This window comes from Gorilla gorilla, chromosome 5 (assembly GCF_029281585.2).
Source record: "Gorilla gorilla gorilla isolate KB3781 chromosome 5, NHGRI_mGorGor1-v2.1_pri, whole genome shotgun sequence".
Taxonomy (NCBI): Eukaryota; Metazoa; Chordata; class Mammalia; order Primates; family Hominidae; genus Gorilla; species Gorilla gorilla.
In genome coordinates, this window is record NC_073229.2 from 35345800 (window position 1) to 35362052 (window position 16253).

The window sequence follows — 16253 nt, forward strand, 5'->3', positions numbered from 1 at the left end:
CTTTTTTTTTTTTGTTTTGAGGTGGAGTTTCACTCTTGTTGCCTGGGCTGGAGTGCAATGGCACAATCTCGGCTCACTGCAACCTCTACCTCCCAGGTTCAAACAATTCTCCTGTCTCAGCCTCCTGAGTAGTTGGGATTATAGGCGTGCACCACCATGCCTGGCTAATTCTGTATTTTCTTTTTTTTTTTTTTTAGTAGAGACGAGGTTCCACTATGTTGGTCAGGCTGGTCTCGAACTCTTGACCTCAAGTGATCCACTTGCCTCGGCCTCCCAAAGTGCTGGGATTACAGGCATGAGCCACCGTGCCCGGCCTCAAATGCCATTTTCTAATAAAAAGTATGACACTTCTGGGGCAACTGATGGATTTCAGCATGTGGCAAGGAAATTACATTTGATCTGTAACATCTACTTGTGTCAGAAGACAAGGACACGGTCAAAACTAGAAAATGACATATTAAAATAATATAAACATGCCAAATCTGGGGCAATTTGAATATTAAACTATGTGTTATTCTTACCCCAAACATTCACTTTTCAATCATGAAAGAAAAAAATGCCCAGAACTTTTCTAGATTAAAGGTAAATCAAGACACATGTTTTAACTAAATGCAATATCATGTAGTTGATTAGGTCCTAGTCTTTAATTGGCTCTAGGACCAACAGAAATAAAACAGCAATTAAAGGACAGTCTGGGGATAATGGGGAAATCTGAATATGGACCATGTCGTTATTATATCATGTCAAATTTCTTGGGTATGATAGCTGTATTGTGGGGATGCAAAGGAATGTCCTTTTTCTTAAGGCACACATGGAGAAGAATTAAGGAAATCCAGTTGTTTGCATTTTAACTTTCAAATGGTACAGAAGAAAATGAATATGCATACGTATGTACATTATGTAGTGAAGAATACATGATTGTTCAAAAGTTTTTTACACAGAGTATTTTTTAAGTTGGAAGAAAAATAACAGTGTTTCTCACCACCAGTGGCATCTTAGATTTGATAAAAATATAACATGGCTTTGAAATCAGTAAATATATACTATTCCTTGCTTGTTACTTACAGATGATGGAGGTAGTACATTTGCCTCAGTAGATTTTACGATTGGAGATGAAAATTTAAACATGGGACTGCCAGTGCTGCTCGGAGAGGTCATTTGTACCTGGTTTTCCAAATTATTAAGAAATGATACAAAAAGAGCTTTTTAGAAAAATAAAGTGACAATAAAAGACATTAAGCAAACTGATTATTCCAAAGACACTAAGTATTTTTTCCTTTTAAATTTAAAAATCTCACTTTAAGTTCTGAAAAACACGGAACTGTAAGTGTTATAAAATGTGGCTTCCTCTAAGGAGTACAAACAATCTTAGAGGTGGATATTTGTATAAAAAAGTAAAGTAACATCTATAAGAATATGTTCAGAAGAAGTGAAAGCAAGAAAGCAAGCATTAAAATTTCAGGAGCAGGCCAGGCACAGTGCCTCACACCTGTGATCCCAGCACTCTGGGAAGCCATGACAGAGGGAATTGCTTGAACGCAAGATTTCAAGACCAGCCTGGGTAACACAGCAAGACCTCACCAATAAAAATATTTTTTGGCCAGGAGTGGGGGCTCACGCTTGTAATCCTAGCACTTTGGGAGGCCAAGGCAGGTGGATCACCTGAAGTCAGGAGTTCAAGATCAGCCTAACCAACATGGTGAAACCCTGTCTCTGCTAAAAATACAAAAATTAGCCGGGCATGGTGGTGCGCACCTGTAATCCCAGCTACTCAGGAGGCTGAGGCAGGATAATCACTTGAACCCGGGAGGTGGAGGTTGCAGTGAGCCAAGATTGTGCCACTGCACTCCAGCCTGGGTGACAGCGTGAGACTCAAGCTGAAAAAATAAATATTTAAAAAAAAATTTTTTTTAATTAGCTGGGTGTGGTGGTGTACACCTGTAGTCCCAGCTACTCAGGAGGCTGAGGTGGGAGGATCACTTGAGCCCAGGAGATGGAAGCTGCAATGAGCTGTGATTGCACCACTGCTCTCTAGCCTCGGCAATACAGCGAGACACCATCTCAAAAAAAAAAAATTCAGGAGCACATTAAAAGATGTTAAGCCTAGCTGAGAAGTAAAAACATGAAACATTGAGTGCACTCCTACCCAAAAAGCATCTTACTGGAAACATTATTTGGAAACAAATTTACAAGAATCTCCTTCTCTATGGTATTGCATAAGAGTTGAGGAACACTCCATTATAATGTATCCAAGATATTTGTACATTTTTTTAAAAAAGCAAAACAGCATTTCCATTTCTGTTTACTATGTTATTAATTTCCATAATGAAAATTAAACACTGTTTATAATATAGGTTTTTTTTAAATAAAGAATTAAGAAAGAACAAATGTCACCTGTATTTATATAATGGTTTTGTACCTTGTTTGTTAATGATTGAGACGAATTGATGGGTGATGGAGAGGAAGTTGTGATCTCAGGGGAACTAAAATTAAAGGTAGGCAGTGAAGAACTGGTGATCGGTAGAGAGATTTTCGGTAATACTGGAACTTCCATTTCCTAAAACATAACGTGTTGCATGATATATTTCATCTTTCACATCATTCTTTTATCTCTACTTATTTTCAGCATGAAAGTATACAGGAAGAAGATGGTACCATGTAGTGTTAACATTGTGGGTTCTTCAATCAGAAAAACTAAACAAGATTTTTAATCCCAGCTGTGCCACCAACCAGCCATTTGACTTTGGGAACCTAACTGCCTTCTGTACCAATTTCCTACTTGGTAAAACTGAGGGAAAAAAAATAGTACTTCTTACGATATACTACAGTTGTTGTACTAATATGAAACATAAAGTTATATATAGTAGCCTACCTTATCCATGATTTCAATTTCCAGTTTCCCTGACCCATGGTCAACCATGATCCAAAGATATTATATACAATAAGATATTTTGAGAGAGAAAGAGACTACATTCATATAACCTTTATTACATCATAGTGTTATAACTGTTCTATTTTATTGTTGTTAATCTGACTGTGCCTACTTATAAATTAAATTTCATCGTAGATATGTATGTATAAGAAAAAACACAGTATATACAGAGCTCAATATTATCTGCAGTTTCAGGTATGCCCTGGGATTCTTGGAACATATCCCTTGCAGATAACGGGGTGAGGGGGAGCACTATATGGTCTTGGCATGTGAAACAAGCATTTAGTAACTGTCAGTACTGAGGAGTCTGGAGAGCCACTTTGATTTTTAACCCAACTGAACAAAGAGCACCCTAAGTCTCCAATGATCCCTAGATAAAGAACAAACAAAATGAGTTCCACTTCTGCTAAAGGCAGAGTAGCTTCTACCTGATAAACGTTTAGATATATGATAGTTATAAACTCTGGAAAAAAGTATAAAGAAACAATCATCTGAAGGCACAAGAGCAACCAAAAGCAAGAAGAAACTGGATGGGAGAGGACACTTGGAAAATGGGAAGGGCACTGAGTAAGCTTCCTGTTCTCTTCATGAGTTGCTGCCACTGAATACCTGAAGTTCTGAGAGAAAACAGCAAACCTGTTAACTGAACAATCAGCCAGAAAAGGAGGTGAGATGCAGAAATGAAGAGCCACAGAAAGGGAACCTCAAAGTCTACATATAAGCCACCCGAATCTCTGGTGGACCTGTAAACTACACAGCTGTAAGGCAGACTCCAAGCTGCCAAATAAAACTAAAAAGTTTCAGCTGCTGCCTACCACAGGGGAGACAGAATGAGTTCAGAGAAGTCCATTGCCAGCTAAAATAATTTGAATACTTCAAATGGATGCAGTTTATTGTAAATAAATCACAGCTCAATAAAATTGATCCAAAAGCCCAAAGCAAAATAAAGGCACTTCCAGATAAAACTAAGAATCTACTTCTATAAAACCTGCTCTACAAGTTCTTCAGGCTGAAAGGAAATGTTACCAAATGGAAATTCAGATTTCAGAAAGACATGAGGAATATGTGAGCAAACAAAAACTTTTTTCTCTTAATTTCCTTAAAATATATTTAACTATATAAAGCAAAAAGTACACATTGAATTTACAGCCTCTCCAGATGTAATACAAGTAAGTACAGCATAAATGCCAGGGAAGACAGGTAGTAAATCTAACTACACAGCTGCAATCTTGTTATTTTTACAGGATGTGGTATGAAAGTAACATAAAGTAATCTGAAAAACATTATGGAAGACACAGAAATCCCAAGAGAAACCACTAAATAGTGTAAAAGAGGGAGAGTTAAAAATCTAACAAATAAATTAAAATGACTTGTAATCCTAGCACTTTGGGAGGCCGAGGCAGGACAGCTTGAGGCCAAGAGTTCGAGACCAGTCTGGGCAACACAGCAAGACCCCGTCTCTATAAAAACTAAACAAACAAAAAACTAGCCAGGTGCAGTGGCATGCCTGTAGTCCCAGTACCTGGGAGGCTGAGGTGGGAGAATGGCCTGAGTCCAGGAGTTCGAGGCTGTAGTGGCCCATGACTGTGCCACTGCACTCCATCCTGGGTGACAGCAAGAACCCATCTCAAAAAACAAAAACAAAACCAATAAAAACAGAATTATAATAATAAATATTAAATAATTAAATAATAAATATTCCCTTAACCCCCAAATGGCAGCTTTCAAAAGGAACAACAGAAAACAGTGGATGAATGATAGCCCTCATTCCAACCATATCAAAAATTATATTAACTATAAATGGATTTGGTGTTCCAATTAAAAGAAAATGGACAGAAAGGCAAAACTCAGTTATATGTTGTTTACCTGAGACCTACTTTAAATATGAATATGGACAGGCTCAAAGTATATGAATGGAAAAAGACAGGCCCTGAAACTACTAAGCATAAGAAGGCTTATTCCAGTAAGAGTGGCTGTATTAATACCAAAGTAGATTTCAAGACAAAAAATATTTCCAAAAGTTTTTTTTTAAAAGGACACTTAATAATATTAAAAGGACAAATCACTATGGAGCCACAGAATAAATGTAAAGTGTATGCTCTCATGAGGGCCTCAAAATACATGAAACAAAAATTGAGGTTAGGCATGGGAGCACATACCTGTAATCTCAGCACTTTGAGAGGCCAAGATGGGATGATCGCTTGAGCGCAGGAGCTCGAGATCAGCTTGGGCAATACGGTGAGACCTTGTCTCTACAAATAATTTTAAAAATTGGCGAGGTATGATGGCACATGCCTGTGGTCCCAGCTACTTGGGAGGCTCAGGTGGCCACGCCACTGCACTCCAGCCTGGGTGACAGAGTGACATCTCATCTCAAAAATAAATAAATAAATAAATAACCAAGGGGATAAGACAAATTCACGAAATAAAAGTTGGCAATTTTAACCCCCATCTCTCAATAATTTAACAGGCTAACCATACCCTCCCTCCCTCCCCATGAAAAATGAATAAGAACAAAGATCTAATACTATCAGCTTACTTCTACAGATCACTATACCCAACAACTACAGAATATATTTTCTTTAAGAATTATCAAGCAGACCATACAGTGAACTATAAAACAAGTCCCAATACATTTCAAAACACTGAAGTCATAATCTCAATCTTTTTCTAATCACAATGAAATTATATTAGAAATCAATACCCTCCCCCCCCAAATATTAGGAAATTCAATACATTTCTAAATAATCCATGGGTCAAATACAAAAATCAAAAGAAATTAGAAAAACTATAAAAGCAAAATTACAATGCTTCTAGAAGCAAGCACAGGAAACTATCTTTGTAGCCTGGGGATAGGCAAAATTTTCTTAGGACACAAAGAAGAATAAAAATATTAGAAAAAAAAATCCAGTCTTCATAAAATTTAGAACATCTGCCAATCAAAAGATATCATTAAGAAAATGAATAGGCAAGCAAGACTGGGAAAAAAATATTTGTTAAGAAATGAAGACAACTGGCTGGGTGCGGTGGCTCATGGCCTGTAATCCCAGCACTTTGGGAGGCCAAGGCAGGTGGATCACCTAAGGTCAGGAGTTCGAGACCAGCCTGACCAACATGGTGAAACCCATCTCTACTAAAAATACAAAAAAAAAAAACTAGCTGGGCGTGGTGGCACACACCTGTAATCCCAGCTACTAGGGAGACTGAGGTAGGAGAATCACTTGAACCCACGAGGCGGAGGTTGCAGTGAGCTGAGACCACGCCATTGTACTCCAGCCTAGCATTTGGTAGGCCGAGGCGGGTGGACTGCCTTAGCTCAGGAGTTTGAGACCAGCCTGGGTAACATGGTGAAACCCTGTCTCTAATGAAATATAAAAAATTAGCCGGGCATGGCAGTGTCCGCCTGTAATCCCAGCTACTTGGGAGGCTGACATGGGAGAGTTGCTTGAACTTGGGAGGCGGAGGCTGCAGTGAGCCAAGATCGTGCCACTGCACTCCAGCCTGGGTGACAGAGCGAGACTCCATCTCAAAAAAAGAACTGAACAGACACCTCACAAAAAAAGATACACAAATGGCCAATGAGCACATAAAAAAGAACACAATACTATTAGTCATCAAGGAAATGCAAATTAAAATTACAATGAGATACCACCACACACAAACCAGAATGACTAAAATTTAAAAGATGACTATCAACTATTGGTAAGGATACAAACTAAATAAAATGTTCATACACTGCTGAGAGGGATATAAAATGGCACACTTTAGAAAACAGTATGACGGCTCCTTAGAAAGTTAAACATACAACTTAGCACCTCTTCTTCCAGGTATTTACCCCAGAGAAATAAATTTATTTACAAAAAGACCTGAACAAGAATGTTCCTAGTAGCTTTACTCACAATAGCCAGGGACAAAAGGATACGTAGTGAGTAACTATATGAAGTTGCAGAACAAGTGAAACCAATACATGGTGGAAAAAATGAGAACAGTGATTGCCTCTGGGGTAGGAGGTGACGGCAACTGACTGAGAAGGAGGACAACTGAAATTTCTAGGATGAGAGAAATATTCAATTTCTTGATAGGGGCTTGCATTACACAGATGTAAGCATTTGTCAAATTTATTAAATGGCACACCTAAGAATTTAACATTTCACTATATGTCAATTTTGCTATGTTATAAAAAGAACAACAAATATTTAACTCTACTTCATGCTATGTATGCTGATGTATTTGGGGGTGAAGTGTACTAATGTCTTCAACTATCTTTAAAATGCACCAAAAAATAAAAAAAGATGGACAGGTAAATTTTTCTTTTTTGATAAAGCAAATGTAACACAAAATGTTGGAATCTAACTGCTACTGTGTGTATACCCTGCACAGTTCTTTCAACATTTCATGTTTGAAATTTGTCATAATCAACTGAGGGAGGAGGAACAAACAAAAGATGCATCTGGCTACTTTTGTAGGGAAGCTTCTCTTCTCTGTCCAACCTCCAGTGTAGAACCCTAAAAACATCAACTATATAATCTACTCTCTCATGCCAGCTCCTTAAGGCACACACTTGTCCACACTGGTTCCTTATATTACTGACCTTGAACCAATTTTTTTTTTTTTTTTTTTGAGACGGAGTTTCGATCTTGTTGCCCGGGCCGGACTGCAGCGGTGCGATCTTGGCTCACTGCAACCTCCGCCTTCTGATTTCAACCGATTCTCCTGCCTCAGCCTCCCAAGTATCTGGGACTACAGGCGCCTGCCACTACGCCCAGCTAATTTTTGTATTTTTAGTACAGACAGGGTTTCACCATGTTGGCCAGGCTGGTCTCGAATTCCTGACCTCGTGATCCGCCCACCTCGGCCTCCGAAAGTGCTGGGATTACAGGCATGAACCACCGCGCCCAGCTGACCTTGAACCAATTCTATCATTTGATTTCTACTCCCCCAAATTTTGACTTAGTAGATCATAAGTGGATCCCACTAATCTAAGAGGAAAAAAAAGCCAAGAATTCTGCTAACTTGATGCTTAGAGACATCTCAAGTAGAACACACATTTCACAATTCACTATCTAATACCTTTGTAATATCTTTACATGGGTTATCTCATATGAGGTAGATACTATTGTTACATATGAAGAAAGTAAGGCAGGGAGATATATGGCATAATACCATACAGCTATTAAGTGGCAGAAATCTTACAGACATGAACACAATATTTATTCTTATTTCCATTTTACAGATAAAAAAACTGAGGAGGTACACAAGAGGTTAATTTGACCAAGGTCAGCCAGCTAGTAAGTGGCAGGATTATACAAGACAAGAGCAAGCAATTAAGTCTCTCCAAACTCAAGTCTTCTGATATACTGCTACATGTTTTGTATCAATGAGCTTTTTAACAACACACACAAAAACTCATGGATTGATTGGTAGGACAGTAAAAGCAAAAGGCCAATATATTTAATGACTACAATCCTTGCACATTTTAGAATCCAGGATAAGGTGAAAGGTAAAAGATCATTCCAAATGGGTAATTTTACATATAGAGTTCTATTAACCTGAATTTAATGGATCAGAATACATCCATTCCTGCTAAATAGCAACACTATCTGAAATCAGTTAGCATAATGTGTTTACATTTCATTAAAACTAAATCTCTTCCATGTCACTCTTCCAAAGGCCCACGAAAATGCCGCCCCCACAAAAATAACTTTAATCTTATTATTACTTTTTTTTTTTTTTTAGACAAAGTCTCAATCTGTCACCCAGGCAGGAGTGCAGTGGTACGATCTCAGCTCACTGCAACCTCCCCCTCCCAGGTTCAAGCGATTCTTCTGCCTCAGCTTCCCAAGTAGCTGGGATTACATGTGCCCGCCACCACACCCGGCTAATTTTTGTATTTTTAGTAGAGACGGGGTTTCACCATGTTGGCCAGGCTGGTCTCGAACTCCTGACCTCAGGTGATCTGCCGGCCTCAGCCTTCCCAAAGTACTGGGATTACAGGTGTGAGCCACCGTGACCAGCTAATCTTTTAATTTTTTACCAAAAATTCCCACTAATTATAACTGAACAAAGAAACGATTTGTGGTCTGAACATATCTGACTTCTGATACAAACAAGCAGCACTGCATTCAAAACAACTATAGAAATGTGTATCCAAACCTATTCTATATAGATATAAAACACAAGGTGGGGCTGGGCGCAGTGGTTCACCCCTGCAATCCCAGCCCTTTGGGAGGCCAAGGTGGGTGGGTCTCTTGAGGTCAGGAGTTTGAGACCAGCCTGGACAACATGGTGAAACCCCATCTCTACTAACAATACAAAATTTAGCTGGGCATGGTGGTGTACGCTTGTAATCCCAGCTACTCAGGAGGCTGAGGCAGGAGAATTGCTTGAACTCAGGAGGTGGAGGTTGCAGTGAGCCGAGATTGCGCCACTGCACTCCACCCTGGGAGACAGAGCAAGACTCTGACAAATAAATAAATAAACAAACAAACCACAAGGTGGGCAGGAAGTTTGGGGCCAACATCACATTAGTACCTCTTTCCTCAGAAATGTGGACATTATAACTTCAGGGTGGAACAGAGCCAGTGATGGGAAGGACTGGGTGAAGAATCCTGTGACACAAAATTGGCAGTTGGCCAGAATGAAGAGAAGAGGCCCAAAGAGGGGAGGAGGTGATACAGACATGAGTGAAGAGGAGTTTTTTTAATTTGTTATTTTTTTAAAGACAGAGTCTCCCCAGCTGGGGTGATCCTCCCACTTCAGCCTCCCTGGTAGCTGGGACCACAGGCACCAACCACCATGCCTGGTTAATTTTTGTTATTTTTTTGTACACGTGGGGTTTTGCCATGTTGCTCAGGCTGATCTCAAACTCCTGGGCTCAAGCGATCCTCCCAACTTAGCTGGCACCAGGTTTTTGAAGAAAGGAAAGCTTTACTTAGATAACCAACAAGGAAGACAGGAGTCCAGCTCAAATCTGTCTCCCCGCAAATTGGCCTTAAGGTAGTATGTTTATTAGGAAAGGTTTAGCGGGTAGATTCTGGGGAAGGAAAGAGGAAGTCTGAAAAGTCCTTGGACGTGCACAGTTGTCTCTTCATGCCTCTTTATGGGCCACATGTGCAAATTCTGGAGTAGTTAGAATGAAATGTGGACATTTGGGCTGTGATGTCAGCAAGCTCAGTCTGCACAGACTCTAGTTGGTCATATTAGTTCCAGCCAATTTCAGTCAGTTTTGTAATCTTACAAGTGGAGAGGGCTTTAGCAAGCTGTTTCTTATCTACCATCTTGTAAGTTCAAGAATACCTGTTAGCCACTGATTTCTTTAATTCTTTGGAGCATGGCTTCACCTTCAGCTTCAGTTTTTAAAAATAAAAGTTCTGAGATCTTAGGCTGAAGCTCAGGTTGATTATCTATAGCTTAGTTTTCGCTGTCTTGCAGATACATGTTTGGTGTGACTTTGCTGTATTGAACAGTTTATTAATATTAATAATATTTTGCTCTTATTTGTCCGGTATACTAAAAATTATTTTCTGGCTAGGCACAGTGACTCACATCTGTAATCCCAGCACTTTGGGAAGCAAGGCGGGTGGGGCTCACTTAAGGCCAGGAGTTCGAGACCAGCCTGGACAACATGGCAAAACCCCGTCTCTACTAAAATAAAAAAATAAAAAAATAAAAAAAAAAAATAGCCAGCCTTGGTGGTGCATGCCTGTAATCCCAGCTACTTGGGAGGCTGAGACATGAGAATCACTTGAACTCAGGAGGTGGAGGGTGCCGTGAGCCAAGATCGTGCACTCCAGCCTGGGCAACAAATAGAGTGAGACCCTGTCTCAAAAAAAAACAAAACAAAACCTGGTGCCATGGTATTGGCTTCTGTGCTCATCAGGCAGTAAGGGAAATGAGCAGTATCTATACAATGCATCATCTGGCAAATAAAGCCAAGCTGTATTTTCCTCATACAGAGATAAACTTCACAAAACATGCTACAGATTTTACCAGGAAATGTAAAAACTTGTCAAAAAAATAAGCTCATGGTATATGAATCAGATATTAGGTTGGTGCAAATGTAATTGCAGTTTTGCATTATAACAATTTGCCACTTGATAATTGGAATACATTCTTAAATGTGGTTACATTATACATCATTTTAATGCAAATTTCTTGCTTTATGTTTTTTAGCTGATGACTTACTACTTGCTATTTATTTTATATTATTTTAGACTGTGGAAATGATGTTAGACAAAAGGCAAGTTCGAGCGATTTTCTTATTCGAGTTCAAAATGGGTTGTAAAGCAGCAAAGACAACTTGCCAACATCAACAACACATTTGGCCCAGAACTGCTAATGAACATACAGTGCAGTGGTGGTTCAAGAAGTTTTGCAAAGGAGGCTGGGCATGATGGCTCACGCCTATAATCCCAGCACTCTGGGAGGCTGAGGCAGGCGGATCACTTGTCAGGAGTTCAAGACCAGCCTGGTCAAGATGGTGAAACCCTGTCTCCGCTAAAAATACAAAAAATTAGCTGGGCCTGTGGCACATGCCTGTAATCACAGTTACTCGGGAGGCTGAGGCACGAAAATAGCTTGAACCCAAGAGGCAGAGGCTGCAGTGAGCTGAGATCATGCTACTGCACTCCAGCCTGGGCCACAGAGCAAGACTGTCTCAAAACAGAAACAAAACAAAACAAAACACCCAAAGAAGCACACAATAACAACAAAAAACAAAGTCTGCAAAGGAGACGAGAGCCTTGAAGATGAGAAGCATAATGGCCAGCCACTGGAAGTTGACAATAACCAGTCACTGGAAGTTGACAAGGACCAATTGAGAGCAATCATCAAAGCTGATCCTCTTAAACTACACAAGAAGTTGCCAAAGAACTCAACGTTAGCCATTCTATGGTCATTCACCATTTGAAGAAAATTGGAAAGGTGAAAAAGCTCAATAAGTGGGTGTCTCACAAGCTGAGTGAAAATTTAAAAAATTGTTTTGAAGTGTCGTCTTCTCCTATTCTATGCAACAACAAACCATTTCTCAGATTGAGACATGGGACAAAAAGTGGATTTTATACGATAACCGGTTACGACCAGCTCAGTGGTTAACCAAGAAGAAGCTTCAAAGCACTTTCCAAAGCCAAACTTGCACCAAAAAAAAGGCCATGGTCACTGTCTGGTGGTCTGCTGCTGGTCTAATCCACTGCAGCTTTCAGAATCCCAGCGAAACCACTACATCTGAGAAGTCTGCTCAGCAAATCAATGAGATGCACCAAAAACTGCAATGTCTGCAGCTGGCATTGGTCAACTGAAAGGGCCTACTTCTTCTCCACAACAACACCCAATGGCACACTGCACAACCAACGCTTCAAAAGTTGAAGGAATTGGGCTACAAAGTTTTGCCTCATCTGCCATATTCACCTGACCTCTCGCCAACTGACTATCACTTCTTCAAGCATCTCGAAAACTTTTTGCAGGGAAAACACTTCCGCAACAGCGGGATGCAGAAGATGCTTTCCAAGAGCTTGTCGAATCCCAAAGCACAGATTTTCGTGATATAGGAATAAGCAAATTTATTTCTCGTTGGCAAAAATGTGTTGATTGTAATGGTTCCTGTTTTGTTCAATAAAGATGTGTTTGAGCCTAGTTAAATAATGATTTAAAATTCATGGTCCAAAACCCCAATTACTTTTGTACCAACCTAATAAATTCCTTATTTACACAAGGTAAGACAGCCCATTTCTTTTGTTTTTGTTTTGTTTTGTTTTTGAGACAAAGTCTCGCTCTGTTGCCAGGCTGGAGTACACTGGTGCAATCTTGGCTCACCGCAACCTCCACCTCCAGGGTTCAAATGATTCTCCTGCCTCAGCCTCCCGAGTAGCTGGGACTACACACATACGCTATCACACCCAGCTAATTTTTGTATTTTTAGTAAAGACGGGGTTTCATCATGTTGGCCAGGATGGTCTCGATCTCTTGACCTCGTGATCCACCCGCCTTGGCCTCCCAAAGTGCTGGGATTACAGGCATGAGCCACCGTGCCCAGCTGCCAACCCATTTCTTAAATATAATTATTAAAGAGCTTTAATGACAAAAGAAAATTGGTTTGCTACAAAACCTACAAAATTTATATACTGTTTGTATGATCAATGGCATTCAAGGTATTTCCTTTTCAGATAATGATATACAGTAATAGATTCCCTCCCTTCACAACACTCTAGCAGAATGAGAAACAGAGACTAAAGGAAAGACAGAGCCTCCAGACCAGCAATAGAGCCAAGTCTACTAACATAATCCCAAATCTCATTACAAGTCAATTTATATGGCAGAAAGTGAAAACTGCCAAGGAGGTCATAATTCTGGTGAGCTATAGTACTGCTAACTAGGAAAAGCAGAGTTAAAAGGAAGCAAGGCATCACACTCCAAACCTGCAGAGCAAAATACCAATAGGCATGAAGAAATCTAAGACATCCAACAACTTCAACCAAAACATGATTTTGTTTCTGTCAACATAAATAGGAAAAGCATGTTTAAAAAGCTAAAAATATACTCCTAAAACTCATTGGTCAATGAGGGAGTCACTGGTGAAATTTTAATTAGAAACAAATGACAAATGCAAGGACTATGTATCAAAACTCTAATGGTTAAGCTAGGCTGAAATGCATTTATAATACAACTAAAATGAGACTTGCATTCAACTTAAAGTAGTTAGAAAAAAAGAGCAATATATAGACAGAAAGGTTAATGTAACCAATCTTAAATCTGTCCCTATCTTTTCCAAACATTTATGGTCAGAATATATAGAGAACTCTATCTAATAATAAATTGTATATACATATACATACATATTTCTTAATATACATATAAGAAATTACATATATATCCCCACAGGAAATAACCCCATGGGAAAAAAATGGATCAAGAGAAAACTCAAATGTCCAAAAAACACACAAAAGGATGCCCCAAGATCTATCTATTGTCATATGGTGGAAATGTTGAACTGCAAAACTATCTTGAAGAGAAAACATGGCAACATCTAATACAGCAGAAGATGTGGATCATCCCCTATAATCCAACAATTCCATTCCTAGATAAATACTCTAGAGAAAATACTGCACGTGTGCAGACAGAAACGTGCATATTCACTTTAATGTGTATTAGAAATCTACCAAAATGTATCCTGATGGCAGAATGGATTATGGTAAATCTTCAAACTGGATAAATATATAGGCAGTGAAATTAAAAAACTTAGTTACCTTTCACAATACAACATCAAAAAAGGAGAAACAGGCAAGCAAGAAGACAGGCAGGGCACGGTGGCTCTCGCCTGTAATCCCAGCACTTTGCAAGGCCGAGGCAGGTGGATCACTTGACATCAGGAGTTCGACCCAGCCTGGCCAACATGGTGAAACCCCATCTCTACTAAAAATACAAAAATTAGCCAGGTGTGGTGGCAAATGCCTATAGTCCCAGCTACTCGCGTGGCTGAGGCACAGGAATTGCTTGAACCCAGGAGGCAGAGGTCGCACTGAGCCGAGACTGCGCCACTGCACTCCAGCCTGAGTGACAGAGCAAGACTGTATCTTAAAAAAAGAATACGTATAGTATTAATCCTATTTATGAACTTATTTACGTATGTTTTACAAACAGACAAAACTATACAGTAATACCAAGGGTCAAATAATTTCAATTGCAATTCCCTTGTTTGAAAAAGTATGGGTAGTTTTGTTTTGTTCTATGATACCCATGAAATTTAAGGTACTAGATTAGGTTTTCAGCATACATTTTGAAAGAACTGATTCAATGGCAGATTAATTTTGCTCTGGGTCTCTTCGAACCCCACCCCTACAGGTCTCCCCTTACCACCACCACACCAGTGCTTTTTAAATAAACCTCAAGAGTATATGAGTATACAACCCTACCTCCTCCTCCAGAGGTTTAGAAGCAACAAAGCGTGTTCTTTCTCGTCTCATCTTGCCACCTCCACCACCTACTCCAGAAGATAAACCATTGGCTGCAGGCAAACTGAAATTTGGATATGAAAAGCCACTGGCAAATAAAAAGAAAATTAAAACAACTGATATATTATTGTGGTCCATAACTTGTTAACTAGAACTGCTAACAAGCAAAAAAAATATACAGCTGAACATGATTCTAAAATCTTAGATTTCTTTATATAAAGTTTCTGTTCTTTGATTTTAATCTTCAAAAAGGTACATGTAAATTAAATACAGACCTTACAAGTTAAATATAAAGAAGTATAGCTGTATAAGAAATGACAGTACCTTTCTCGTTGTTCTCTATTTTGTCCGGGTGTCATATTTTTTTCATATCCAGTCTGCAGGGGAAATACACACATATTTACGTTTGCTTATTTGTTGTAATTTTCTTAGTACCACCTTGCTTCCTATTAATTTTAATATTTAGAATCAGGAATTTGATGGCTTTTTAGTTAATGAATCCTGAAATTTGAAATTACACCCTGCCTTCTGAATGGTAACCAAGAGTTACAGTGAGATTATATATACGAAAAATGTCAGTGAGCACAATCATTATTTTAACAAAATGGTAGTATATAGACAATACACTCACTAACCTAACCACAAAATTACTTTACTTATCCCTCTTTTTGTCCTGTTAATTGTGCAACCAAATATACAAAGATATTCCTTTCGAAATAGCTCCCTACAACTTAAAGAATTAATACTTCCACTGAAAGGAATCAAGACTTCTTGGAAAAATGGCTGATTACAGGGCTGGGGCAGGAAATGCATGTGATGAGCCTGAATTATCTTATAATATCAAAAAACAATTAAGTGCTCAAAAAGATACAGGCAAGAATCATCAATAATGCTAACACTAGTGGCTGAAAAGAATATAATTGGGAAGTTTCCTTCCCACAAAATACTTATTCATTACGAAAGGTAAAATAGTAATTTTATAGTAGAGAATCCTCACAGACACCACTTTATGTAATAACCACACTGCCAGGAATGGGACAAACTGGTAGCCTGTGCCTTCTGAACAGTGAGAACAGCTCAGCACACTCCCTCAATGGTCTTCACTGCCAAAAGTAGGTAACTGAAATCTAATCATGAGGAAATATCAGACAATCATAAAACTGCAGAACATTCTACAAAATAACTGGCTTCTATACTTCAAAATTATCAATATTGTGAAACACAAAACAACAAGAACAAAAAACAAAAGGAACTGTTCTAGACTAAAGGAGATGAAGAGACATGACAACTAAATGCAAGACATGATGTTAGAATTTTTTCTTTTGGGCCAAGTGACAACATGTAAATAGAATCCGTAGATTACAGTGTTGTACCAA

General features: G+C 39.0%; 1 protein-coding gene across 2 annotated transcripts in view; it reads right to left on the minus strand.

Annotated features, from left to right (window-relative positions):
• NUP153 (nucleoporin 153) overlaps positions 1–16253 on the minus strand; it is a 92646-nt gene that overhangs the window by 31667 nt on the left and 44726 nt on the right. For both annotated transcript variants that reach the window (XM_019028648.4, NM_001300774.1), the window contains 4 exon segments: positions 15202–15254; positions 14839–14965; positions 2420–2557; positions 1066–1164 (listed from right to left, as the gene is read on the minus strand). In XM_019028648.4, the coding sequence (XP_018884193.3) occupies positions 1066–1164; positions 2420–2557; positions 14839–14965; positions 15202–15254 (417 nt within the window).